This window comes from Emys orbicularis, chromosome 1 (assembly GCF_028017835.1).
Source record: "Emys orbicularis isolate rEmyOrb1 chromosome 1, rEmyOrb1.hap1, whole genome shotgun sequence".
NCBI classification, from domain to species: domain Eukaryota; kingdom Metazoa; phylum Chordata; order Testudines; family Emydidae; genus Emys; species Emys orbicularis.
Genome location: NC_088683.1, coordinates 106601353 through 106628175, shown reverse-complemented (window position 1 = coordinate 106628175; position 26823 = coordinate 106601353). Strand labels below are relative to the sequence as shown.

At 45.1% G+C, this 26823-nt stretch overlaps 1 protein-coding gene across 1 annotated transcript in view; it reads right to left on the bottom strand.

Moving 5' to 3' along the window:
- Nucleotides 1-26279, bottom strand: part of LOC135878512 (protein mono-ADP-ribosyltransferase PARP12-like) — a 36617-nt gene extending 10338 nt beyond the window's left edge. The window contains exons 1-7 of the mRNA XM_065404206.1: nucleotides 25945-26279; nucleotides 13301-13436; nucleotides 11649-11913; nucleotides 9271-9372; nucleotides 4585-4708; nucleotides 2762-2939; nucleotides 2111-2231 (exon numbers count right to left, since the gene is read on the bottom strand). Coding sequence (XP_065260278.1) covers nucleotides 2111-2231; nucleotides 2762-2939; nucleotides 4585-4708; nucleotides 9271-9372; nucleotides 11649-11913; nucleotides 13301-13436; nucleotides 25945-26279 — 1261 coding nt within the window. The remainder of the gene's footprint in view (nucleotides 1-2110; nucleotides 2232-2761; nucleotides 2940-4584; nucleotides 4709-9270; nucleotides 9373-11648; nucleotides 11914-13300; nucleotides 13437-25944) is intronic.
- Between the last annotated feature and the right edge of the window lie 544 nt (nucleotides 26280-26823).

Sequence of the window (26823 nt, the reverse complement as noted above, 5' to 3'; positions counted from 1 at the left end):
CCACTTCCTGAATGAAGAATGGTCTGATGATACAAGACCCAGAACTAGCAAAGCTTTATGACTAGACAGCAAATTCCCTCCCCCCACCTTTCCCAGTGCAGGAGGCAATCCAGGAAGAGAAAGGAGGCATGTCAGGGAAGAGGTAATGAGGCTGTGGAATTTATAATCCAGCAATTCTGCCCACCACATTAGCACAGGGACACAAGTTAGAACAGGCCTGAGGTCTACCCTAGACCATGCCTGGGGCCAAAACAAGCCCTGGCTGTCCCTAATACAGGGAGCTGTAAGCCACCTACCCTTTGTCCACATGCTGGTGCCAGGGCCAGCACAGTGATAAAGTTTCCCTCTGGTGTCTGCATAAGGATGCATGGTTTTCCAGAGTCATCCTTTTATCGGGGGCTTGTACCCTACCTGACCGTATACTGCAACTGTTGCCAAGTCATACAAGCAAATGGATACAATCATCCGCAACCAGGTTTTAAAAAGGGATGGGGTCTCTCTTTCAGGGAAAGAGAGAGAGAAAGAGGCTTTGCAGGGAAGACCCCTAGAATTGCTAAGCGTGGGGAGTAATCTCAGGGTGAAATTTACACTGTATAAGTTACCAGAAAGGGGTTTAGGTAGGACTTTTATACTCTCTTCAGAGCAGGATGGGAACTCCATGCTGCTTACAGGCATATAGACTGAGGTCCAGCATAACTTCCAGTAGGAAGTTCATGTTTCCCTTCTGCATCTTTTTCTGGGTAGAAGGCAACAGTAGCAGAGATTCAAGACATAGGCTAGTACTAGCGAGTCTGAGTGGAGCCAGATGACCAGTCCAGGTGGTTTGTGCTTCTCCAAGTGTATGGATAGCAGGTCTGGAGAAGAGGTGGGAAGGGGAGTAAATTCTCATAAAAGGGGATAATTAGTGGTCTTAGCTTCAAGTTTGAGTATCTGGTCACCTTGGAAGCGCTGCTTTAAGTCCTGACATGGTTAACCCACTACTTCATCCTTTCCAGGCAGACAGAGCCATGGTCTAGCCACTCTGCTTGCTAGCAACCTACACTCCAGCTCTTCTGGGTTATAGAGCAGCCCATAGGCGGCTGTGGGAAAGCTACTTTAAGTTAGGGCAGGCCTTGAGGTTGCTCTAATTTATACTGGATGTCATGCTAGCCTCTGGAACAGGCCAGAATTGGCATGAAGCAGTGGCTTCTGTCCATTGCCCTGCAACAGATAGATTCTCAAGGCGAGATTGTGTAAGACTCTTCTTACACCTCAAACTAGATTCCTGGAGAAAGCAGCAGAGGGGGAAGTTTATTATTTGTGGCAATGGTTCCACAATAACCTCCTGCTAAAACACTAAGTAACGACTGTCTGGACACTATGCCAAACCTATCTTTAACTAGGAAATGGATACATGGTTTTTAAAAAAAAAAACACACACCACCTTAGTTTAAGTCCAATTCTGGGGGGTGGCTGTCTGGATGTAAAAGGACATTTGTGACATTAACAGAGAAAGAGCCACATGGAAGAGATTAAGCAGTGCCCAGCCTGCCTAATAATGATTTAACAGTGGTGGGAGCAATATGTAAATAGTGTTTAAGATTTACAAACTAAAAAAAGCAAAGGCTTTCTTCTTCTTAAACCAGTATTGAGAGAACCTGGAAACTGGTTTGCAGTCTACTCCTTAGGGCTCATTACTTGCCATAACTAGAATGAGAAATCCATGAGAAAAGACTAAGCTAGTTTTCAGGCTTCTTTAGAAGTGGCTAAAGAAAAGCAAGCTTTGCTAAAGTATTCCTTTTCTAGCTGTTAACCTGTTATTAAAAGGAAGTTGGAAGCTGGTTTACAGATTCTTCCATGATTCTCTCACACTGTTAGCGTCAAAAAACAATGCAACTTTTCACCAAATCAGCTGAATCTTGCAGAGGAGGCTTTTAAATTAAAAAAAAAAAAAAATTCAGTCTGAATAGGCACATGAGTTTATTCAGGGTGACTAGCTCTTGTATTGAGAGCTTTAATGGATTCCCTTTTCCTTTGACCACCACAAAGTAAGATTAATATCTTAACTTCTCCTCTACTAACATAGTTTACACAACATATCTGAAAGGAAGGGGGAAAAAACCCAGCGTACCTTTAAAGTTGAGTTCATATTCATGTCTCCCAGCTTTGAACTGCAACGTTGGAGACACTTTTGCTAGATAAGCGTGCTCCAGATCACTGCTGCATACAGTGGAAGCATCATGATCATCATCCTGTCAGGTCAGAACCAAAAGAAAAAAGATTTTTCTTAATCTTCTTAAAATGAGAAAGTATAAAGTATTTGTTCTGTGGCAGCTGTGGCCTTACAGGCCTGTGTGCTACTTCCCTTTAAAATAAGGGCCATCCATCACCAGCTAAACAGAGAAACTTCCCCAACTCTCAAGATGGAGATGGGAATGGGGAGGGGCAGAGCGAGCTGCTGAATCCAGAGTGTCAAGAAACACTGAAGGAAATAGAAGGTTACATTTCAAGCAATGAAAACAGGTGGAAATACCTGTCACCTATTTCAGACAATGCACTGAACAGATGTCAGTCAGTAATGATTTTCAGTAATACTGACTGCTCCTGTATCTGAGCCACTGAACCTAAAAGTTAAAGTCTCCATATCCCATTACTAATCCTCTGAGCCCAAATTTGATCAATAGACTATTAAAATAAAAAAAGACAGCCCATGTGGCTTCCAATAGTTTCCACAGATTTAATGCAATAGGGTTGGGCAGCTGCCTTTCATCTACACACTTACTTCTGTTCCATATTCACGCCACACACCATATTCGTCCTTCCAGTACCAAAGCCAATCTGTTGTAAGAATGAAGTGAGGGGGTTTGGTCACAGACGATGCTGTGGAGAGGCGCCTAACTTTGGCAGAGCCATAGGTCATGTTCTGAAAAGATATATACTGCAAGCCACTGTATGAAAATCTGTATGAGAGGGCCAAAGGGTTTAAAAAAAAAAAAAAAAAAAAGAGTTAGCATCAGTCAGTTGAGCATACTTACAACTTCTGAGTCAGAGATCCATAAAAATAATGCAAAATATTATGCCCAGTGTCAAAGTAATGTAAGTGCCCCCAGGAGTGAAGGGCAAAGTTATGATTCCTACAACATTCACCCCTCACACTGCCCATACATGTGTATTATTTTGTATTGTATATGGTGCCAAAGTTAAGACATAATATTGTAAATCTATATGAAATCATAACTTATAGAAATCACAGTCATGACCCCAGTGGTTCTTCAGTCAGATATAAAATGGGCATGTGTAAACTTCACACACACTTCTGCTAATTCCTTATATTCTGAGCTGGAACACCTCTTGCCTTTTGATCCCTCTAAAGCAGAAACAGAAGACTGTGGATACTGCAATGATTTTGTGATATGAATTAATAGATGAGACCCTCAAAACTCATTTGCACTTATAGCTTAAGTCAGGCTTTGATCCAACATAAGCATGGGCTAATCAACAGATCTGTTCATCAGCTGCTCCAATCCTCTCTTTACAATTTCCAGTGCTTAGTGGCCACTAGCCACAGACATGCAACTTGGGAAACAGAACTTCAACAGTTTCTTCCAAAAGCTCCTCATCGCTACAGATGCAAGAGAATCTCTTGGCTGTTAGCAGCAGCAGTACTGCTGTCCTTTTTTCAGGCCATGAGCCATTAGAAGCCAAGACCATTACAAACACACTAGGTGGAATGTGAGATCTTTTTAAGTAAGTGGCCCATATACATATTCCAGTACATTATACCATATATTGGTATGAGTTGGGGGTGTAAAAGGTTAAACGATTAGCATTAGGCTTACTGTTAACTGACCTTAACCGTTAACTCCCAGCCCCATCCGCCCCATGCCAGCCAGAGCGACCTCAGCCCCGGCCGCCCCACGCCAGCCGGAGGGACCGTGGTTAACCATTCAACTTTTTAAATGATATTTACATCCCTAGTATGAGTCTCCTCCAATATCTTCTTTGCACTACCACAGCAATTCCAAAGCTTTCTGAAGTTATTCCCACCTTCGCAATTGCTACCTAGGCCCCTCAGCTGTCTCTCTCTCTCAGCTCTAATCCTCCCACATCTCTTATTGCAAGGACTCCTCGCTGAAATGAGTGAAGAGCCATGCACTACCTCAATATGATACTACAATGGTAAAGGAGACGCACTCTGTCATAAAGGCAGGGATGAATCAGGACAAGAGCTAGTCAAAACAGGACAAATTTTCAAGAATATTTTAGTCTAAATTATTTTCTTCAAAAGTTTTCCCACCATCTCCATTGTAAATAATCCATTTGTGCAATAGTGCAGAACAACAAACAAGTGAGCTAGCCACTCAGGTCTATAGCATAACCCATAAACACCCAAGATGGATCCCAGGCTACAATGAACAACCAGGGGGCCAGATCCCTCAGCTGGTGTAAATCAGCTAAATCCCATTGATTCACTAAATAAAATTAAGCAGTTTAGATATCGGCTTTAATGGAGCTGTGTCAATTCATGCCAGCTAAGGATCTAGATCAGTATTTCACTTTCAGAAGGAAAGCCCCAAACATTAGTAAATTACTAACAAGGTATACCTGATATTACTGGGGTCACAATATGCCTTTTCAATTTTCTCCATATCCTTCAAGTCCTTCCACAGGGCACCTTCCAAGATCTGCCATCTATATGGCAAATTAAAATGAACTCTGATACACTTATCTAAAAAAAGGTAAAAATGAAATGAAGCTATATTAGTTCTATGGCCTAACACAAGATGATTTTTCTGGGTATGTGTATTGGAATCTAATGCTTGTGAAGGTGCCAGGTACACAGCACTAGAAAGTGTCCACCTACTGAATAGGTACAGAATAGACATCTCAATGCAAGCTTCCATACACTGGCCAACCAAAGTGATTCAGTTGTGACCAAGAGGGACCCCCTCCTCTAGTCCCATTACATTCTTTGCTTGGGTTTAAAAGCTACTATTAAAGGATATAATTGTGGTGGTGGGTGTTTGCTTTAAAGCTATAAAGTCATGTGTTACTATGAACTCAAATCCCCACAATAGATTAAATAAATATTTTTTCCAACCACATAGATTACACCGGTGGCCTTGTTAACAATGACAATGAGAGTGGGGGACCCAGTTAGATTCCCAGAGTTAATATCCATTACTCCCCAGCTGATACTGTTCAAACAGTCCAGTCCTCTTTACCACTGTGATGCTGGCAGACAAGGTGCCAGCTCTTGCCAAACATCTGTACCCCATGTTATAAGGTGATATTACAGAGGATTGCGATGCAGATACTTAATTGTGTAAGTCAGTCAGTTATCGAACAGAAAAGAAACATTAATGAATGTAAAATGCTGGCTTTCTGCAGAAGGTGTTAGAACCTGCCCACAAAGAAGACCCATTGAAACCCAAATGAGCCATTGTGAAACATCAAACAAAGACTCTGTTAATTGCATTCCTCCCCCCACCTCATGACGAGGAGATGCAAGCATGTACTCATCCCATCAGCTTGAACTCTGGTTGGGAAAGTAAGAAAAATCCCTAACAAGAAGAAACAGTATCTCTATGCTGTTTGGATTTTGGGAGGGCAAGATTTCTAAGCATAAGCAAGGGATCCCCAGCTGCTTAGCCTGGGTTATCCCTAAATGACATACAGAGCTTGAATATTACAAGCAGTTTCTATCACCTTTTGAAACCTAAGATTGTAATTCATTTGTGTACTTATGTTTACCTGCTTTAACCTTGTAAATTACTCTCTTAACTTAGTTAATAAGTCTTTAGATAATTTATTACAGATTAGCTACAAGCGCCATTGGTTTGAGTTCTCTGGTGAAACTGACCCTGAAGTAAGTGACTAGTCCTTTCAGACTGGGAGTAACCTGAATATTGTTGTGATTTCTGATGTAAGGGACCATCTATCACAAAGATAAGCTCACCTGGGTGGCAAGACAGATTGGAGTACCCAAGGAGACGGTCTGCGACTCCATGTTAAGGCTGGTTTAGTGCCTGAGGAGTTCACACTTGATAACTGGTTGGTGAAATCTAAGTATAGAACTCACAACTAGTTTGTGGTTTGTTCCCTGCTTCTGCACAGTCTGCCCCAGACTGCACTCACATTCAAGCCACTGCAGGACAGCTACCACTGTCCCTCTTGACAATATAGGCATTTTGTAACTGAGACAGAGCTCATACTAAGAAGTGTAGATATGCACAGTTGCTCAGTTAACATAAACCCCCTCACCAGGAAAGAGTAAAGACAAAAAAAAAAAAAAAAAAGTCTGTATGCACAAAGTTCGAGCTGTTTTTCATTCTAGAGCAAGAGGCAGAGGACCTTGAACAGCAGCTGAAGTCACAGAAACCACACCGTACAAAATTATGAAAAGAGGCACAATCAGCAGAGAAGCAGCAGACTGAGACCATGAGCAGGGAAAAGGATGAAAGGTGAACATGGCAACGAGGAATAGAAAAAGGGAAGGAGACATGCAACCACACACAGATAGCAGCAACAGCTACTTCACCCTGACAAGCTGGAGGACGCTCAAAGTGAGAGGAGGCTGAGGTGAGACAACAGCTCAAACAGCCTTAAAGAGACAAGTACTGAAAGGGAGCAAGAATATCTTATAGTGATTTAGGGTCACAGTACAGTAATTCCTACATTCCATCTAATCTAGTATCCAGTCTCTGACAGTGACCAGTACCAGTGGTTCAAAGGAAGGTGAAAGAAACCTGCAGTAGGCAGATATGGGATAATATGCTTCCTCCCCACACCACCACCACATTAGATATTAGAATGAGATATAATTAGAGACTGCATAAGCCCTGAAACATGAGGTTTAATATCCCTTCCAAAATGTATTAGCATTAATCATGACAACTCTGGATACTCTTGTTATCCATATAAAGGTCCAATCCCTTTTTGAATCTTGCTATGCTCCTGGCCTCAACAAGTTTCATAGTGTAATTACATGCTGTGGGAAAATATTTCCTTTTATCAGTTTTGCTACTTTTTAATTTAATTAAAAATCTCTTTGTTCTTGTATTGTGACAGGGAGAACACAAGACTCCCTATCTACCTTCTCTAGACCATACTAACACTAGTCTGTATATACTTTTATCATGTCACCTCTTTAAGAAAAGGAAATTCAATCTTTTCAGTCACTCTTCATGAGAGTTTTCCCATGCCCTCGATCATTCTTGTTGCCTCTCTCGGAATCCCCTTTGATTCTCCTGTATCTTTTTTTAGATGGGATGACCAGTACTATACACAGTATTCCAGATGAGGCCACACAATTGATATGAGGCATTATAATGTTCCCTTGTTATTCTCCATTCCATCCTAACATTGTTTGTTTTCTGATCACAGCTGTGCATCAACCAGAGATCTGTCTACAGTGACACCCAGCTTTCTACCCGGAGCGAATACAGTTAATTCAGAACCTTGAAAGGGATGCTAGTAGTTTAAAAGTTTTCCCTCCAACATGCATTAACTTTCATTTATCGACACTGAACTTTAATTGCCACCTCATCATCCATTGACCTAGCTCAGTTAGGTCTCTCTGAAGCTCCTCAATCCTTCCTGGTATTGATGAATCGAAGGCCATGTCTACACTACAAAATTACGTCGACCTAACTTACGCCAGCATACAGCCACCACAGTTGTTATATTGCTTGTGTGCGCGCGCACTTGGCTCCTTGTATTGGTGGTGCGCATCCTCACCAGCAGCGCTTGTATTGATTGTACTGTCAGTGTGGGGCATTGTGGGATGGCTCCTGAAAGCCAGTAACAGTCAACACAAGCAACACAGTGTCTAAACTGACACTGCGTCGAGCTAATTACACTAACCGTGATTCTATGACATTGGAGAGGTGTTACTAAACTGGCGTAGAGAGGCACTTACATCAGCGGGAGCCAAATTTAAGTGTAGACACTTCCACCCCTAGGTTGACACAAGGCAGCTTACGTTGACCTAACCGTGTAAGGTGCCACAGGACTCTTTGTTGCTTTTAACCGTGTAGTATAGACCAGGCCTAAACAACTTGTGTCATATGCAAATTCTGCTACTTTGCTCCCTTTTCCAGACCATTCATAAATATATTAAATTCTGTACCCAGTACATAACCTTGAGGTATCTCAGTGTTAACCTTTTGCCAGGATGAAAGCTGACTATTTAATTATACTCTGTTTTCTAACTCCTAACTAGTTTTTGATCCATGGCAATACTTTGCCTCTCACCCCATGACGATTTTGCTTCTTTAGTAGTGTTTTGTGAGGGACTTTGTCAAAGGCCTTTTGAACATCTAAAAAAATTGCCCGCCAGTGGATATAGGAGGTATTTGACACATTCAAAGAATTCTACTAGATTAGTGAGATACCATTTTCCTTTGCAGAAAACATACTAGCATATAATGATCCGCCAGATGTTTTAGTCATCTGTTTTTTAATTATCATTTCAACCAGTTTGCCAGGTGCAGATGTAAGACTTATTGGCCTGTAATTCCACATATCACCCCTAGCATCTTTTCTGGAATATAGATACGTTTGCTATCTTTCAATCCTTTGGAACAGTAACTTTTTTTAAAATGAGACTACACTTCATACTTAAGGGCCTTCAGAACTCTTGGGTACATATTAGACGAGTCTGATTACTACTAAATCTACTAAGTTAAGACTGTTGCCAACACCATCTGTGATAGAAAGTACTGTATGGTGTTTTATGGTTACCAGAACAAGCAATACGACAGAAAGGGTATATGGCAGAAAGGGTAGAGGAACTGTCACATATAGACTCCCAGTTGTATCAGTAACATAAATGAAGGGAGAGTCAACAGAATCAAGGGCAACTTTAGGGATCTGGAAAGAGAATCAATGGGGGATTGCCCAAACTGATGTTCTCAGAGATTCTTTCTGTGCCAAGTGTAAGTAAAGGGGGGGGGGGAAAAGACCAATACTAGAAACCAAATGAGGGCTGCATACATGGTAAAGGAAGAAGGGTCACAAATTCACGGGTTTCAGCCTTTGTAGTTGGAGGAAGAGAATAGCAACAATGGCCTTGTGGGCAAAGTGTACAGACTAGGGACAGTGAGGAGAAAGGAAAAAGGTCTTATTAGGAAGTGAAGACCAGCTTCCAGCCATTTTTACTGAGTAAAATCATTATACAAGATATACCATAGGAATATTTGGTGACTAATTAAAAACAAAACACACACCCACACACATTCTAAGATAAAGGAAAAATTAATGCAACTTGCTAGTATCATGATGACTTACCTTGAAAGCTACAACTTTTCCGTATGTAGAACAAGCAGATCTCATCTAATTCTTCATTACTATTTGTATTCGGGGACACCTGACTAAGACTGTCTCTTCTCGCTACAAAGGGAGAAACAGAGTTGTCATTTATAAATAGCTTTAGTATGCTTAGTTTCAACAAGTTCTCCTAAAAAATACACTTATGTTTAGAGAACACACCATGAAGAGACTTTGCAATACACAACTCTGATCCAATTCCAAGAAGACTGAAGTTGAAGCCTCCCCACTACAAAAATAGATTCAGGCATATAGTTACGACACATAACAAAAAGTCATAACATACTTAAACCCCATCTATGCTATAAAATGTAACTATGTTCCATAACAAAATTAAAGCCTTTGTCATTTTGTCCAAGCCATTAATCTGATTACATAAGCCTGTGTTTTGTTTTGTAGTATAGACAGTCCCTAATTTGGCCCAACTTATATTTTTAGATCCTGAGCATGTAAATGACACCTAACTTAGATTCCCTTACAGATATAACTTAAATACCTTACCTATCACGAAGGCTGCGATTCTTTCATGGAGGTCATGGATTCCGTGACTTTCCACAACCCCCGTGACTTCTGCAGCGGCTGGTGCAGCTGACTTCAGGGCCGCCCAAGCAGCTGGCCCTGGAGCCATCTGTTCCGGTGGTCCCCGGGGCCAGCCGCACCAGCTGCTGCTGGAGCGACCCAGGGCCACCTGCTCCAGTGGTCTCCGGGGCCAGCCGCTGCTCAGGAGGCCCCGGGCAGCTGGCTCCGGGGACCGCCTGAGCAGCAGCCGGTGCGGCTGGTCCCGCGGACCGCCCAAGCAGCAGTCCTGGGGAACGCTCAGAGCAGCAGGGCCCCAGAAGTAGAGATTTAGTCAGGGATATTTTTGGTAAAAGTCATGGACAGATCATGGACCATGAATTTTTATTTATTGCCCATGACCTGTCCATGACTTTTACCAAAAATACCCGTGACTAAGTCTTAGCCTTACCCATCACCTCTGAATTTGACTTCTGGCTCTCTATTTAGTTCCTTGAATTCAGTTTGTAGGTGTATTGTAAAAATACAAGAACAGAATCAAAACAGACAGTGAAATGAAGGCAGAGAGACGTTAAATGACTTGACCAACATTACACAGAGAGTCAATGGCACATCTGGAAACAGAATCCAGGAAGCTTGCCTCCTAGTCCCCTTCTCCAGCCGCCAGACTTAGTCAGATCAGTTACAGAATATCATGAGTGAGACTTGCTTGGCTTACTAAGAAAGATATCTACATCACCCCAACCAGTGGAGTAACAGCCTTATTGTTTCAAAACACACAAGTTATGTGGGTATCCCAGACACCTATTCACCTTGCCACCTTTTAACAGAGTCTACAATTTAGAACTGCTGTGGTTCCAAAGGTACACAAGAGAGCTGAGTGATCAGGTGGCAGGTATACATTCTGTTTTTCTATTCTGCAGTCCTTTAATTAGTTAGCATAGTTTAAAAATTTAAGTGGAAAAGGAATAGAAAACATTAAAGCTATTAGAAGCAATTAGGGCACTGCTTTCCATGGCTTCTCGTGCTATACACCATAGATAAGAAAAAGGTGGAGAAGTATATAAAATCTCACACACACACACACACACACGCACAAAAAAGCCTGCCCTTCCTTTGATGTGCTCTCTCTCTGCTTAACCCACTTCCACCAGAACTATAATAAAGAATCCCTTTCTTCCCATTTCCAGTCCTACTCTTCTATTCTATAGAGGTTTTTAATACCACACTCATCACCACAGTATCTGAGCACCGACCATAAAGCATTAAGCAATGTACCTAAACTTCTATCAAATGTTGTTTGTTCTCTCATCCTCTTCCCAGAGAGAGAAGCACATGCAATGGAGTATCTTGTATTGGCACTGTGTGTCTTTTTCTTTTTTAATATACACATATACCTGTTACTCTGTGTTTATGTTAGAGAAGGAAAGGTCAAAGAAATTCACCTTGCACTTGGAGTGGAAAGTGGTGAGGTTTGTGATGGTCCTTACTCCCTGGAGAAGATCATTCTGCCCCAGGATCAAGGCTCTTGCATCATGGCAATCGTTTTATCCTTCGGAATCCTATCTATGCCTCAAAATTTGAATAGGGGGATGTTTATAAAGAGAGAAAAGGTACCTCACCTGGTGGCAGGGTTGCCAACCCCCCCAGGATTGTCCTGGAGTCTCCAGGAATTAAAGATTATGTCATGTGATGAAACCTCCAGGAATACATCCAACCAGAATTGGCAACCCCTAATAAGAACTAGAGCTAAGACTCAATTTCAGTTTCCCCTATCTAGCCGAGATCTGTGCTAATGTTTTAAAAAGGATAAAATGTTTTACCTTTGCATAGTGAAGAGGTGCCATTTTTGATGTCATACATGTTCCTGAAGATAGAGGGCAGTTTGGCAATCAGGTTTGGGCTCATTCCCCGCCTCTCCAGTTTTTCATAACACTCCAGATTAAAAATGTCATGTGATCGCTTGCAACTACTGCCAAATCTGCACTCGCCCTGCAAGTAGTACTGGCACATATGGAGTTTGGTGCAGATCTTCTTGAAGGTACAAGACCCATAGAGTCCATCGCCTTTGTTATAATGCATGCATACCTGGGAAAGAGGAAAAAAACAAACAACTCTAGTGCAAGTAGTATATTTTGGCCACTTTCTTGTTCATACACACTCAAAACAAAAACAAAAAGCCATGAAGAAATTTATATGGGCTTTTCTGAACCACGGCTACTGTTTAGAACAGTGGGGCCCAACTTATTGCACAGGAGGGCCATGTAAACCTAAGTATAACCTTGTGTGGGCCAAACAGATTCTACATATTTTATTAAGATTTAAAATATAAATCAATACAGGTGACTACGTTCAGCTTGTTTCGTATGTATTTAGATAGACAATATTGTACATAGATACAACCTACTTACACACTTGTGTAAACTAAAATGATGTAAACAGGACGACAAAATACTAATGAATCAGCCGTTAGTATATCGTGTTGAAGCAGGCCGCGGGCCTTATGAAATGCTCTGGCTGGGCACCCCTGGTTTAGAATGGGCTTTTGGGCAGACCCAAACATCCGCATCAAACACATTCAGGCCCACTTTGATGATGGCAAATGGAAGTTTACTCTAACTCACATACATTCGGCATGGTTGAATTGATGTTGCCGTAAGAACCTCAACTCTTTTGGTTGCTAATTTTGCTGTGCTTTATTTCTCAGCTTTAGTGTTTTAGGAAGATAGGTTTTGAATTTAAATTTCCTTGTAGATTCTGGTCATGCAAGTCAAGATCATTTGAGTTTCTCTTTTGTTAATCCTTCTAAACAGGTAACTCCCAGTACAACAGATTTATATTATGGATGATTAAATACTAAAGAACAGAAAGAAAGACTTATAGAAAGTTAATACAAAAATCATTGTATACATATATTAGAACATTTTTTAAAGATTCAAAAGCTATTAAATTAGCATGTCTAGTTTCTTGAAAGCCACTAGTCCTGTGTGTTTGGGTTTTATTTTTTATTCTGAATGAACCTGGGTCTCATGAAAAGCTAGTTTCTACCATCTAGCTCTGCTAATGCACTTCAGTCTTAAATCATAACACTCCTGATATTCCAGACTTAATTTCAGATAAAGTTCTGTCAATAAACTTCAATCTGACCTGCAATATCCATTAAAAAAAAAAAAAGTTAGAACAGCAGGGGCGTTGCAGGTCAGCGATGAGGTGCAACGCCGGAGCTATGAAGGAAATATGTACAAAGCAAGACACTGATCCTGCAAATACTTCTGCGCAAGCTTGATTTTACTTCAGTGAAATTACTCTCTGTAATAAAGTTAACTATAATTACAAGTGTTGTAGAATCAGGGCCCACATACCTCATCACCACAGCGTTTGCCAATGCCATACCTGGTTCTACCCAATGCCATTATTTCTTCTTTTCATGATACTAATTGTAAAGGGAATACTATATTGCTAGAGTAGTACTCACCTCAGGTAAGAGCGAAGAATCATTCTGAAGCAGGAGCTGACGCAACTCATCATCATTTAAGTTTTCAAGACCATGTCTTTTTAGGACACGGAGGTTATGCTCTGACTGAAAGTTATGAACAAACTTGCATTCTTTCCTACAAGTTAAGAAAACCAGACATAAAGAAGGATACTTGTCTTAAAGGTGCCACAGGACCCTCTGTTGCTTTCTACAGATTCAGACTAACACGGCTACCCCTCTGATACTTAACCAGCACAGTTTTTCCATTACTGGATATACATTACATTTAACAGTTTACCAACTGCACAAAGTTAGCTAGTCTCAGGAAAAAAATCCATGTTTCTTTACAGAGTAATTACATGATTATCCTCAGAGTAATTACTATGTAATCTGGTAGGCACAATCATCATATCATCATTTCTAATTTACTGCTTCCGTGTTATTCATTAATTACAGCAGCACAACAACATTGGTACCTATGCCCCCCAGATTACATAGCAGTTACACTCCATGATGAAAAAGCAGGAATAATGGTTTATATTTCTAGCTCTCCTACCACAAATACACTAATAAACTTGAGCAGCATAAAATATTCAGAATCGGTACATAAACGATTATTTGTATGATGCATTAGTCCAGGGATTGGCAACCTTTCGGAAGTGGCGTGCCGAGTCTTCATTTATTCACTCTAATTTAAGGTTTTGCGTGCCAGTAATATATTTTAATGTTTTTAGAAGGTCTCTTTCTATAAGTCTATAATATATAACTAAACTATTGTTGTATGTAAAGGAAATAAGGTTTTTAAAATGTTTAAGAAGTTTCATTTAAAATTAAATTAAAATGCAGAGCCCCCCGGACCGGTGGCCAGGACCCAGGCAGTGAGAGTGCTACTGAAAATCAGCCTACCCCTGCATTAGTCTTTGTGGATCTCCATGACTGTAAGTAGTCAGCCTATAAGGGGTCTTGTGAACTATGTAATCACATAATTGAAGATTACTTTTAAATTCCTGCATGTTTGTGCCTGTGTCCCCCACTTTTCCCCCATTTAAATCAAGCCTCTAGTCCTCATGGTCGCAAAGAAAGTCTTCAAATTTGAACCGAGGTCTTGTCTATAGTAGACAATTTTACTGTGTTAGTAACATTTGTTCCTCCTTAATAGACTGAAATGCACTCTGCATACACACACATATGCTTCAACCGTCAGAGTCCTTAGGTAACGTTGCAGACAGATCTTGAATTCTCAGGGCTAAACAAAAAGTGAGCCTGAATCACTTCAGGGTAAATTATTTGTGAGCACAAGCCTTTAAAAGTGAACTCCTACCAGAGGGGTGTGTGGAAGAAATGGAGCTGCTCTGTAATACTGTATGTTGACCTGGTTATTGGGATGTTTACTGTATGAATATATTGCTTAGTTTAAAAGGGAGGCTCTAAGGAAAAGCAAGCAGGAAGGACACAATGGCTCATGATACAAAAAAATCCTTAAATATTTACCAAGGGATGACAAGAGACAGTGACTGAACTATTAGCTGTGAAATTTCTACCACCTGGCTCCAGCCAACTTACAGAACCGGCGTTGACATTCAAGGCCAGAGCCCAGGAACTGAGAAGGACTATGGCTATTTTAAAAAAAAAAAAAAAAAAAAAAAAGAAAGAGACTCCCTCTCAAGAAGGGGGGAAGGGTGGAGAGAAAGGGAGGTTGCCGATTTAAGCCACCATCATCCATTCGCCTATAGGTAAGACAGACATAGGTGTAGACTGTTTTAAAAATCTTTTTTTCTCTCATGATTTGTTCCTACTGCTAATATAAACAATACTTTGGTTTTAAGACAGCAGTGCGGTCACTATACACACACACCACTCGAGAGGTCGCAGACTTCCAAGGGGAGGAAACACAGGAGCTAAACCCAGCACCAGTGATACACAGGATACTGTAGCCAGGGACCGGACTAGGAGTGAGAGAACTGCAAAATTCCACCCCACGAGAGGTAAAGGCATGAGGCCGAACACCTGAGGGAGATGCACTCACAGACGGGCCAGAAGTACAACTAGCACTGCAATTGCCATAGGGGCAGTATAATGAGCAGAGTTTCCAGCTCCACAGCTTCCTCAGCCATAAGCCATTTGCAAGTGGGGGTGCCATTCTGACCACAGTCTAACTCAGAGACAAATTTAAGGACGGGTGCATATGACTGAGAGGAGGTCTTCTCCCCCCCATACTTAATCAATTTTAATGCCCTTCCCACACATCTTGTCCCCTTATAACCTTACTCTCTCTAGGGCCCTACCTAGAGTCCTACGTCACTTCTTCCCTCTCCTCAACATGGAGAAAAATGGGGAACAATTTAGGCTGAGCACAACTGGGAAGAATAGACAGAAAGGGGTGAGAGAGGTACACGTCTTCAAAGGGGTACAAGACATCAGGTCTCTGCAAGAACACACATGTAGAGAAGGAAACATGCTTATTTTAAAACTGGAGCATTCACACATACCTCAATTAATGTTAAGATTGCTATCGTTTTTTCCATCTAGCAAACAAGGAAATAAATGTTTAAGTCATTCATTCCATCTACACTTTATTCACTATTTAATCAACTCAACTCCCACCTTTCCTCAGTTCTTTCACTCTCATCCTAATTAACTAATAGGGGTAACCTTCCCTCCAACTATAATTACATACACTTGTATAGTTTCTACATAGAAATTAATACCAAATTTAGAACAAGCACAAGAATACAGCCATTAACATAACTTTTTCAAACATTATCAAAAAACCCACAGCGCAACCATCATTCACAGCTGAACACTAACCCTCACTTGCACATGCCCCTACAAAAACAGGTACAAGGTGATCTACAAAAGCCACACCTACCCTAATTAGACCAATAAACATGGCCAGAATTCAAAGGCATCTCCAGGTTGCTCAGGAGCAGGGTGGATACATAGTAGGCTGTGGATGGTGGAAGGGAGATATCTGTTGTTGAAAAGGAACGAGTGAGTTGAGTGAATAATTTAACTGCTTACATCTTTGGGCATGTCTACACTGGCAAAGTTACAGCGCCAGCAGTTGCAGCGCTGCTCAGAGAGCGCAGAAGGAAAACCGCTGTTGTGTGTTCACACTGACAGCTGCGTGCGCAATAGCGTGTTCACACTTGCGGCACTTGCAGCGCTATTAGGAGCAGTGCACTCTGGGCAGCTATCCCACAGAGTACCTCTTTCTCTTTTGCTGCTAAGACTTGTGGGAAGGCAGAAGGGGTTGCGGGGCATCCTGGGTCCAGTCCCAATGCCCTGTGATGCATTGCTTCACACCCCAGCAATCCCAGTGCTTCCGTCCACATTTGGCGCCATCTTTCAACGGTTTGTGTACTGCGCGCTCTGCCTCTTTCAGGCTGCAGGAATGGATCCTGAACTGCTGACCAGTATGCTGCTCGCTCTGACCAACACGTCACGAGTGGCAGTGGAGCTATTCCTTAAACTACAAAGGCAAGAGGAGTGTGACATTGATCTCGCCACGCGAAGTAGCTACGACACAAGATTGCTTGTGGCATTCACGGAGGTGCTGACCACAGCAGAACACCGCTTTTGGGCTCAGGAAACAAGCACTGAGTGTTGGGATCACACCATGATGCATGTCTGGGATGACAAGCAGTGGCTGCAGAACTTTCGCAGGAGGAAAGCCACATTCACGGGACTGTGTGATGAGCTCGCCCCAGCCCTGCAGCACAAGGACACGAGAATGAGAGCTGCCCTGTCACTGGAGAAGCGCATGGCAATTACACTGTGGAAGCTGGCTACTCCAGACTGCTACCGATCGGTCGCTAATCAGTTCGGAGTGGGAAAGTCGACTGTTGAAGTCGTGTTGATGGAAGTGTGCAGGGCCATTAATTGCATCCTACTCCGAAAGGCCGTGACTCTGGGCAACGTGCATGACATTGTGGATGACTTTGCACAAATGGGCGGAGGGGTGATAGATGGCATGCACATTCCAATTCTGGCCCCAGACCACCTAGCCACAGAGTACATTAATCACAAGGGGTATTTCTCAATGATCCACAGCGCCTAGAGAATCACCGTGGGCATTTCATGGCCATTAACGCAGGCTGGTCCAGAAAGGTGCATGACTCACGCATCTTTCAGAACACTGGCCTGTCCAAGAAGCTGCAAGCAGAGACTTTCTTCCCAGACCAGAAGATCACAGTAGGGGAAGTTGAAATGCCCATTGTGATCCTGGGAGACCCCGCCTACCCTTAATGCCGTGGCTTATGAAGCTATACACAGGGTAACTTGGCAGCAGCAAGAAGCAGTTCAACAACAGGCTGAGCAAGTGCAGAATGACTGTTGAGTGAGCATTTGGCCATTTAAAAGCCCGCTGGCGATGCCTGTATGGGAAGCTGGACATGGCCGATGACAATATTCCTATGCTTATAGCCGCATGCTGTACGCTCCATAATATTTGTGAAGGGAAGGGTGAAAGCTTCACTCAGGGCTGGACCGCAAAGGCTCAGCACCTGGAGGCTGAGTTTGAACAGCCAGAGACCAGGGTTATTAGAGGGGCACAGCGCAGGGCCATAAGGATACCTTGAGGCAGCAATTTGAAGCTGAAAGCCATTAATATTTGCTGCTATGCTCGGGATTGCAGTGCTTGTAATGCTAGGAGGTGACTGATGCAATAAGGGGGTTTAACATAATTGTATGTTGCTTTGCAGTGTTCTTTTTTGCTTTCACTTAATACAATAAAGATTGCTTTCAAACCAACACAATTCTTTTATTAAAGAACAACAACCGGAAGAGAGAGTCAAACGACAAAAATACATCAGCAGGGAGGAGGATGGGGGAAGGGAAGGTCTCCAGAGGAGGAGAGGTCCCGGGACGGCTAAAGATTTGTTTATGTCCAGGGATCATAGCCAAACTTCTCCTTTGGAGTACAATGCAGCGGGTGCTGTACTTCAGCAGGGCCAAACTGCAGAGGGATGGGTGTTAAGTGCAATGGGTAGTGGGAGTCCACACTGCTGGACTGTGAGGAGGGAGGAGTGGAATGCCGCAGGTAGAGAATGGAGCCAAAAGGTTGATAACCGTGTGTTGGGGGGGGAGGGGGGCACGCATGGGAAAAAGTTTTGTGAGAGCGGCTGCAGGGGAGGGCGGGCGCAGAGCTGCTCGGTTTGAAGAGCTAGTATCGCCTGGAGCGTGTCCACTTGGCGCTCCATAACCTTTAAGAGCCGCTCTGTGGCTTCTTTCTGGTGTGCTGCGTTCCCCTTCCAGTCCCTCTTCTTGCTGTCCCGCCACTCCTTCAATTCCTGTTTCTCAGCGGCAGAGTGCATCATAACCTCACGGAGAAAGTCCTCCTTAGTTCTTCCTGGCCGCTTTCTAATTCTGTGCAGATAATTCAGCTGCCAATAAGGGAGGCTGGCCTCCCAAGGTCATCTCTGTGAAGTTTAAATGCAACATTTTACAGCAGCAGTATTGTTTGCAACACAGAAAACAATGATTCGGTGCTTTAAAACACAGCCAGTACTCACACATCTGTCACTACCTGGCTGATGCCACGCAAGCACACATGAGCCACAAGACCCCCAAAATAGTTAGTAGCCACAGAGGCAGGGTAAATCACTCTTCCTGGACTCTGCTGTACACTGGGCACATGGCTCTTGGGGAGAGCCATCACTGTGGGGTGGGTCCTGACAATCATTCCTGTCCCTACACTTTCCACAGGACGTGATCATTATGGAAGATACCTCACTGCTGAGGGTGAGCAGGGAATCAAGGGTCGGTCTTCTTCAAGCTTGCGGCTTCCACCCTGGCCCCTATGCGGCTCGCCTGTGTGCAGCAATGGTCCCCCCCATGACGGCACAGTGGCGCTGGAAAGTTCACGTTAATGGGGCAAGAAACAAAGCAGCTCTGCCGAAGAACCTGCGGCAGCGGATTGCCCAGTATCTCCAAAAGAGTTTCCTGGAGATCTCTGAGAGAGATTCTCATGAAATGACGGAGTCTATCAACAGCCTGTTCCGCCACTCAGAATAGGCATGTGGTGGGAGACAAGCCTGCATTGTGCAACCCTACTGCCCCCAACAAAACGTTTCAGCAATTCCCAAAATCAGATCCACTTACCAGGGGCCTCATCTCCTGTTCGCCAAGTTCCAACTGCTGTGACTGGCTAGGCTCCTCCGGGGTAGAAAAGAGCTCCTGACTGCATGCATCTCTGGGCTCCGAGCCATCCTCTGCCTCCCCCTCCCCCTCTTCGTCCAAGATTTCCTCCTCCTGGATCAGTCCACTCTCGACTGGCATGTGAGCCAACGAAGTATCCACAGGGGCCTTCGCAGTGGAGGTGGGGTCACCACCGAATATCACGTCCAGCTCTTTGTAGAACCAGCAGCTCGTGGGCGCAGCACTGGAGCGACGGTTTACCTCCCGCACCTTGTGGTAGGTGTTCCGCAGCTCCTTCACTTTTACCCTACATTGCAATGTGTCCCGGTCATGGCCCCTTTCTGTCATGCACCGTGAAATCTGTCCGTAGGTATCATAATTCCAACGGCTGGAGCGCAGCTGGGACTGTACAGTCTCCTCTCCCCAAATGCCGATGAGTCCAGCAGCTCGGCATTGCTCCAAGCGGGGGATCACCTGGTGCGTGGAGCAGGCATGGCCACCTGGAAAGATGCGCTGAGACCACTGCACGCATCACCGAGCAAACAGAAAGGGGACTTTCAAATTTGCAAAGGAATGTATGGGGTGGGGATAAGGTGACCAGACAGCAAGTGTGAAACATCGGGACAGGGGATGGGGGGTAATAGGATCCTATATAAGAAAAAGACCCAAAAATCAGGACTGTCCCTATAAAATCGGGACATCGGATCACCCTAGGTGGGGATGACTGTTGGTCACCTGAGGGCAGGGCAGTAGAGTTCAAACCGATGACCAGAAAGGTGAGAATAGGCATTGTGGGACACCTCCCGGAGGCCAATCGCAGCACTGTAATCGCCACGGTGTCTACACTGGCACCGCAGCGCTGTAGCCCCAGCGCAGAAAGCTGTATGCCTCTCATCGGGGTGGGTTTTTTTTTTTTAGAGAGCTGCACCTGCGCAGTTTCTGCGCACTAAGTGGCTTGGCAGTGTGTACACCTCGGGAGTTACAGCGCAGAAAGCTGCTTTACTGCGCAGAAACTTGCCAGTGTGGACAGGGCCTAAGTCTGAGAATCTCCTCAGAGCATCACAGCTAAATACAAGATGGAACAGATTGTTTTTAGCATAAGCAGTTAACACACATTTCAAGGGACCATTCAAGGTGAAGTGTCCCATTAACACCCCTCCAGTCACAGGAGGGAAAAGGACAGAAGGGGGAAAAAATGGCAGCTGGGGGTGAAGGGGTTAGTGGGTTACAGATTGTTGTAATAAGCCATAAATCCACTTTCTCTATTCAGAACAGATGCAAAACCTGCAGACAGACAAACTGCTATGATAATCAGTGCCCTCCACAACACACATTTGAAGATGCATTGGTTCTACACATGCCTATCGCAACATATGGTGTACCTCATCCAGTGCACTAAATGCTCTAACAACAACTAAGGCAGGGGTGGCCAACCTGTGGCTTCGGAGCCACATGCGGCTCTTCAGAAGTTAATATGCGGCTCCTTGTATAGGCACCGACTCCAGGGCTGGAGCTACAGGCGCCAACTTTCCAATGTGCTGGGGAGTGCTCACTGCTCAACCCCTGGCTCTACCATAGGCCCACTCCACCCCCTTCCCACCCTCCTCTGAGCCTGCCGTGCCCTTGCTCCACCCCCACCTCCCCGTAGAGCCTCCTGCATGCCATGAAACAGCTGATCGGGAGGTGCGGGGAGAAAGGGGGAGGCGCTGATTGGTGGGGCTGCTGGTGGGTGGGAGGCGCTGGGAGCGGGGGGGGCAGGGAGCTGATGCGGGGCTGCTGATGTATTACTGTGGCTCTTTGGCAATGTACATTGGTAAATTCTGGCTCCTTCTCAGGCTCAGGTTGGCCACCCCTGAACTAAGTACACGTCTTCACTGGCAATGTTAAAAGCGCTGCTGCGGCTCCCAGCATGGCTCCCAGCGTTGGTGCACTGTCTACACTGGCACTTTACAGCGCTGAAACTTGCAGCACTCAGGAGGGTGTTTTTTCACACCCCTGAGTGAGAAAGTTGCAGCGCTGTAAAGTGCCAGTGTAGAAAAGCCCTAAGTGGGTGAAATCAAACAGACAATCACTACGTTCTCAAATAAGCTTACACAGGAAAATGATAAAAGATAAAAACACTATCACCTGTGGGTGATCACTTTCTACAAAATTATCACTCTATATGACCTCTCACTCCTCATTCTCAAAGGAAATCTGGACAACACCTTCAAAAGATGAGCCTGGGTGCTTAAATTCATGACACTAAAAATCATGGTGTGACGGTGTGACGGGTTGGATCACAGAAACCCCCTTGGGAGCTGCCACCCGATGTGCAAAGACTACCCCTGCTTCTGTTTTCCCTGCCAGCTCAGGACTCCAGCACCCTGTCTTGCTGAATTAGACACTCCAGTCCACTTCAGCACAGACAGAGGTTCTGAATCACTTGTCGCAAAGCTGCAAGTTTACCTGAAAACAGCTCATAGAAGTGTGCTTGTCTTTAGCACTCAGATGCCCAACTCCCAATGGGGTCTAAACCCAGATAAATCCGTTTTACCCTGCATAAAGTTTATGCAGGGCAAACTCATAAATTGTTCGCCCTCTATAACACTGATAGAGAGATACGCACAGTTGTTTGCTCCCTCAGGTATTAATACACACTCTGAGTAAATTACTAAATAAAAAGTGATTTTATTAAATACAGACAGTAGGATTTAAGTGGTTCCAAGTAGTAACAGACAGAACAAAGTAAGTCACCAAGCAAAATAAAATAAAATGCGCAAATCTATGTCTAATCAAACTAAATACAGATGATTTCCTCACCAGTTCCAGAGCACTCCCTTTTACAGGCTAATCTCCTTTTAGCCTGGGTCCAGCAATCACTCACACCCCCTGTAGTTACTGTCTTTTGTTTTAGTCTCCTTCAAGTATCCTCGGGGGGGGGGGGGGGGGGGGTTCCTTCTTTAGCCAGCTGAAGACCAGATGGAGGGGTCTCCCCCAGGTTTAAATAGACTCTCTCTTGTGGGAGGAGACCCCCCTCCTCCCTCCTATGCAAAGTCCAGCTTCAAGATAGAGTTCTGGAGTCACCTGGGCAAGTCACATGTCCCTGCATGACTCAGTCTTTACAGGCTGAAGCCATTGTCCACATGGTATCTTGCATGTCTCCAGGAAGACTTCTTATGTGGATTGGAGCATTCCAAGATGCATTGTTCCCCAAGTGTTTCCTGATCAGGTACTTAACCTGGCGAATTCCTTCCTAAAGAAGCTGACCAAATGCCTCCCAAAGCTTACTTAGAAACCAAGCAAGCATACAGCCCATATTCTTAACCTCAAGTAGAAAATGATATATATATGTACAAATAGGATGAATAGATATAGTAGACCATAACCTTTACGGAGATATGTTACCTGGCACAGGCAGCACAAAACATATTCCAGTTATGTCATACATACATTTATAAGCACCCCCTCCCCATAAAGCCTTATGGGGTACACTGTCACAGACGGATCCACATGATCCGTGCTATAGCCCCACCTTTGGAACATTCTCTTGGAAAATCCCTTCAGTTTGCCAGACCCCCCGCCAAGGGTCTCACTGTTCCTCCAGGGTAACTCACTCTGCTTCACTGCCTCAGACTGAACCTCAGAGTCTTCAGCACCCCTGCTTCACACCATGATCTCTGTTTAGCGAGCCATACTGGGACGGACACCTGAAAGACACTTGTATGCCCCTAGGGAGCTATGCACTTCCTCATTCCTTAAGCAGTCACAGCAACTCTCAGCCAGTATTGTAAAGACAGTAGTCAACTGGAACACAGCACAGAAAGTCCTTAGTTAGCGTCTAGTGCCACTTTCAGCGCTAAAACTTTAGTCATTCAGGGGTGTCGCCCCCCCCCAAGCGACAAGAGTTTTAGTGCTGAAAAGCACCAGTATAGACAGCGCTTCTACCACTGCTCATTCAGGGTGGTTATTTTTTATCTCCGGGAGAGCTCTTCCCCAGCGATAAAGTGTGACTACACTGCCCACATCACAGCACCGCCATGGCCACGCTGTAACATGGGCAGCGTAGACATAACCTTAGAGAGAAGAAAGTTACAGCATGGTCCATTCTGGTTAACCCAGAGCCCCGACCAGTGTGCCCCTTTGGCTCCTGCTGTCTCTCTGTGTCCTCTTTGTTCAAATTCTTGGGCCAGTCCCACCTAGCCCCTCCTCAGTCCTTTGTTGTCCAGTTGGTCAAACACGGCTTGCTTCCTGTAGATGGGGTGGGCCACCTACGGTCGTAAATTGATCGGTATCAAATGTCCCAGTGACTGGATTGGCCGTTGTCTTCATGGGCTCTCCACTGACCTAGGGCAGGCCCCAGACAGCTAGGCATCAGTCACACCTGTGTTATAGCTTACCCCAAGAGTAAACAGTCTTTTCCCACCACCTAGTTAACAATTCAGCATATGGGGAAACCAAGGCACACAGCATTCATACAAAATATTTACAGAAAATTCCCACTCCATCACACTTGGACAGAATACAAACACTGGATTTATGGCTTATTACAGTCTAGAACCCACTAACAATCCCCCACAAGCTGCCTGTTTTCCCCCTCCCTTCTTTTCCCCCCCATGAATGGATGGATTCTAATGGGCCACTGCACCTTGAAATATGCATTAACTACTTATGAAAAACAATCTGTTCCAGGTTGTATTTAGCTGTGACACTCTGAGAATGAGTTTCCCAGACCTGAAGAAGAGCTCTGTATAAGTGTGAAAGCCTGTCTCTCTCACCAACCAAAGATGATCCAATAAAAGATATTACCTCACACTCCTTGTCTCTCTAACATCCTGGGACCAGTACAGCTACATCAACACTGCATACATCTTTATAGTTTACAATGGTAAGTCATATAGTCTAGCACGCTATTTCAAAGTATATAGGGGGGAGGAATAGTTTAGTGGCTTGAGCATTTGCCTGCTAAACCCAGGGTTGTGAGTTCAATCCTTGAAGGGGCCACTTAGGGATCTGGGGCAAAAATCAGTACTTGGTCCTGCTAGTGAAGGCAGGGGGCTGGACTCAATGACCTTTCAGGGTCCCTTCCAGCTCTATGAGAGAGGTATATCTCCACATGTTATGTTAAAGTAAATGAAGCTTTTGGGAGGAAAACTAGTATTTGTCTAGTACCCAGTGTGCTACATACCTATGGTAAGAATTTGGTTATGTTTTTTACTTTGTATATTTTGCTTACTATAAAGAGCCCTGCAGAAATGGCATGATACATTTATTTAGCGAACCATTATTCACTTACCCAATCCATTAAAGCACTGTCTCACATACACCCTCTATTTTCCAGGATTTGCACCATCCTATGCCAAGCACCTCAACTATGCTATTTCATCTTGCTCTGCAGCTTTGAGACTTTTTGTGATGCTTCTCTCTGGTTTTATAACATCACAAATAATAAATACATCAAACCCTGGGTGTTATGGCTTTAAACATACCACAAAGAGCATCCCAACCTTTTCCAACTTAGGATAAACAGTTGCTTACCCAAGAGGAAACTACTAGGGGAATCAACAGGCTTCATCTCCAAAATGAAACAACCCCACTCAAAATTCAAATATTTAACACACACACACACACACACACACACACACACACACACACACACACACACACACCTATTATAGCTAGACCCTAAATGGAACCTGTACTCTTGCAAATCCCCTAACCATAATAATGCAAAATCTGAAACTGGGAGGTACAAAAAGCACAGTGGAAAGCCAGATAGGAACAGTGCAACCAAGGTAAAAAGATTTATCAAAACAAACACCCTTTTTATTTTTAACTCCACTCACTGTCCAAGTTAGTAAAAGATAAATTCCATAAACTACCACAGCTAATAACAATCTCATTTTTTATTTAAAAAAAATACAAAGACACATGGAAGAAAAAACACATCTCCCACTAGAAAAATAGCAAAGATCTCCTCATGCCATGGAACGGCCTATCCCCCAGTGAGTAACAATGATCAATTCCTGGTTTACTAAACTTTTGAAAGTCCAGCCCCATAATCAGAAAAGCAAAACCAGTTGCACACCCCCTTCCTCTCCGCCCTTTGAGCTTTAAAGGCCTCCCCCATCTTCATGTCCACATCTTGCACGCACCAAACTAGCCTTTTGTATACAACCCCTAAATCCGTCCAGAGGGGAGCGCCACATTTTGTGAGAAAGTGGGATGGGGGGGGGGAGAGAAGAAATGAACACCAACCCCTGAGCAGACACTGGGTGTGCTGTCCTGACCCAGCAGCCCTGAGGGGCTTTTCCTCAGCAGAGGGGCCGCTCCCTTGAACAGTTTCGGTGGCACCCACTGACAATGTAAATGGCTGTGTTGGGCCCATCCCCCCCACCCGGGCAGGGGGCCCCTCCCGCCCGGGGGTGGGGATGGCCAGAGGGGATGGATCCGGGCTCCCGCCGCGGAGGAGGGTGGTGAATAGCCAGAGGGGGGTCCCCAGAGCCCCGGGGGTGACCCCGGCTCACCTGGTGCGCTGGTAGCGGCAGTTGCCGTACAGGAAGTACCGGCAGATGTGGAGCTGGCCGCACTGGCCCCCGCAGCCGGCTCCCGGCGCGCCGTGCTCCTGGCACAGCCGCACCGCGCTAGTGGCCACCACCACCCGCTGCTCCTGGGGCGGGCCGCCGGGCGAGCAGGGCCCCGGCCGGGTCACCAGCGTGAACCGCTCCGGCTCCGTCAGCAACAGGCTGTCCAGGCTGGGACCCGGGGCCGGCAGCCGCCGCGACAGCTCGCCCTGCTCCAGGGAGCCGCCGGCGGAGCACAGCGCCTGCAGCGCCTGGCTGGGCAGCGCGGGGCGGGCCATCCCGGGCAGCTCCGAGCCCCTCACCCCGCGGTCCCCTGGTGCAGCGCCGCCGGGAGGCCTTGGCACGGCTCCGCCCCGGTGCTCCCTGCAGCCTCTTTGCCTATTTATTGTTGTGAGTCTTTCGCAGAGAAACGAAACTGAAAGCGGCTCTTCGCGCAGCTACCCTGCCCCGCCCCCGGGAGCCCGAGCTGCCTGAGGGCGTCCCCATGTAGCACCCGTGACCCGGCATCGCTGTATTAGCTGCCGCCGGGGAGGCGGAGTCGCCCCTTCAGGAAGTTCCGCTGCAGACCAGCCAGGTGGCCAGTGCAGGGACCTGTCTTCCCTCCCGGGCCGCTCCCTTGCGGGGCGCTGCAGCCGGTGGGGGGGACACGCAGCGCTGTAAACAGCACCCTAACGCGCTGGCCTCAGGCTCCCTCAGCGGCCAGGGCTAAGTCCGCTGCTGCCACTGACTTTGCCCTCTACGCTGGTATCTAGGGTGACCAGATGTCCCAATTTTATAGGGACAGTCCTGATTTTTGGGTCTTTTTCTTATATTGGCTCCTAT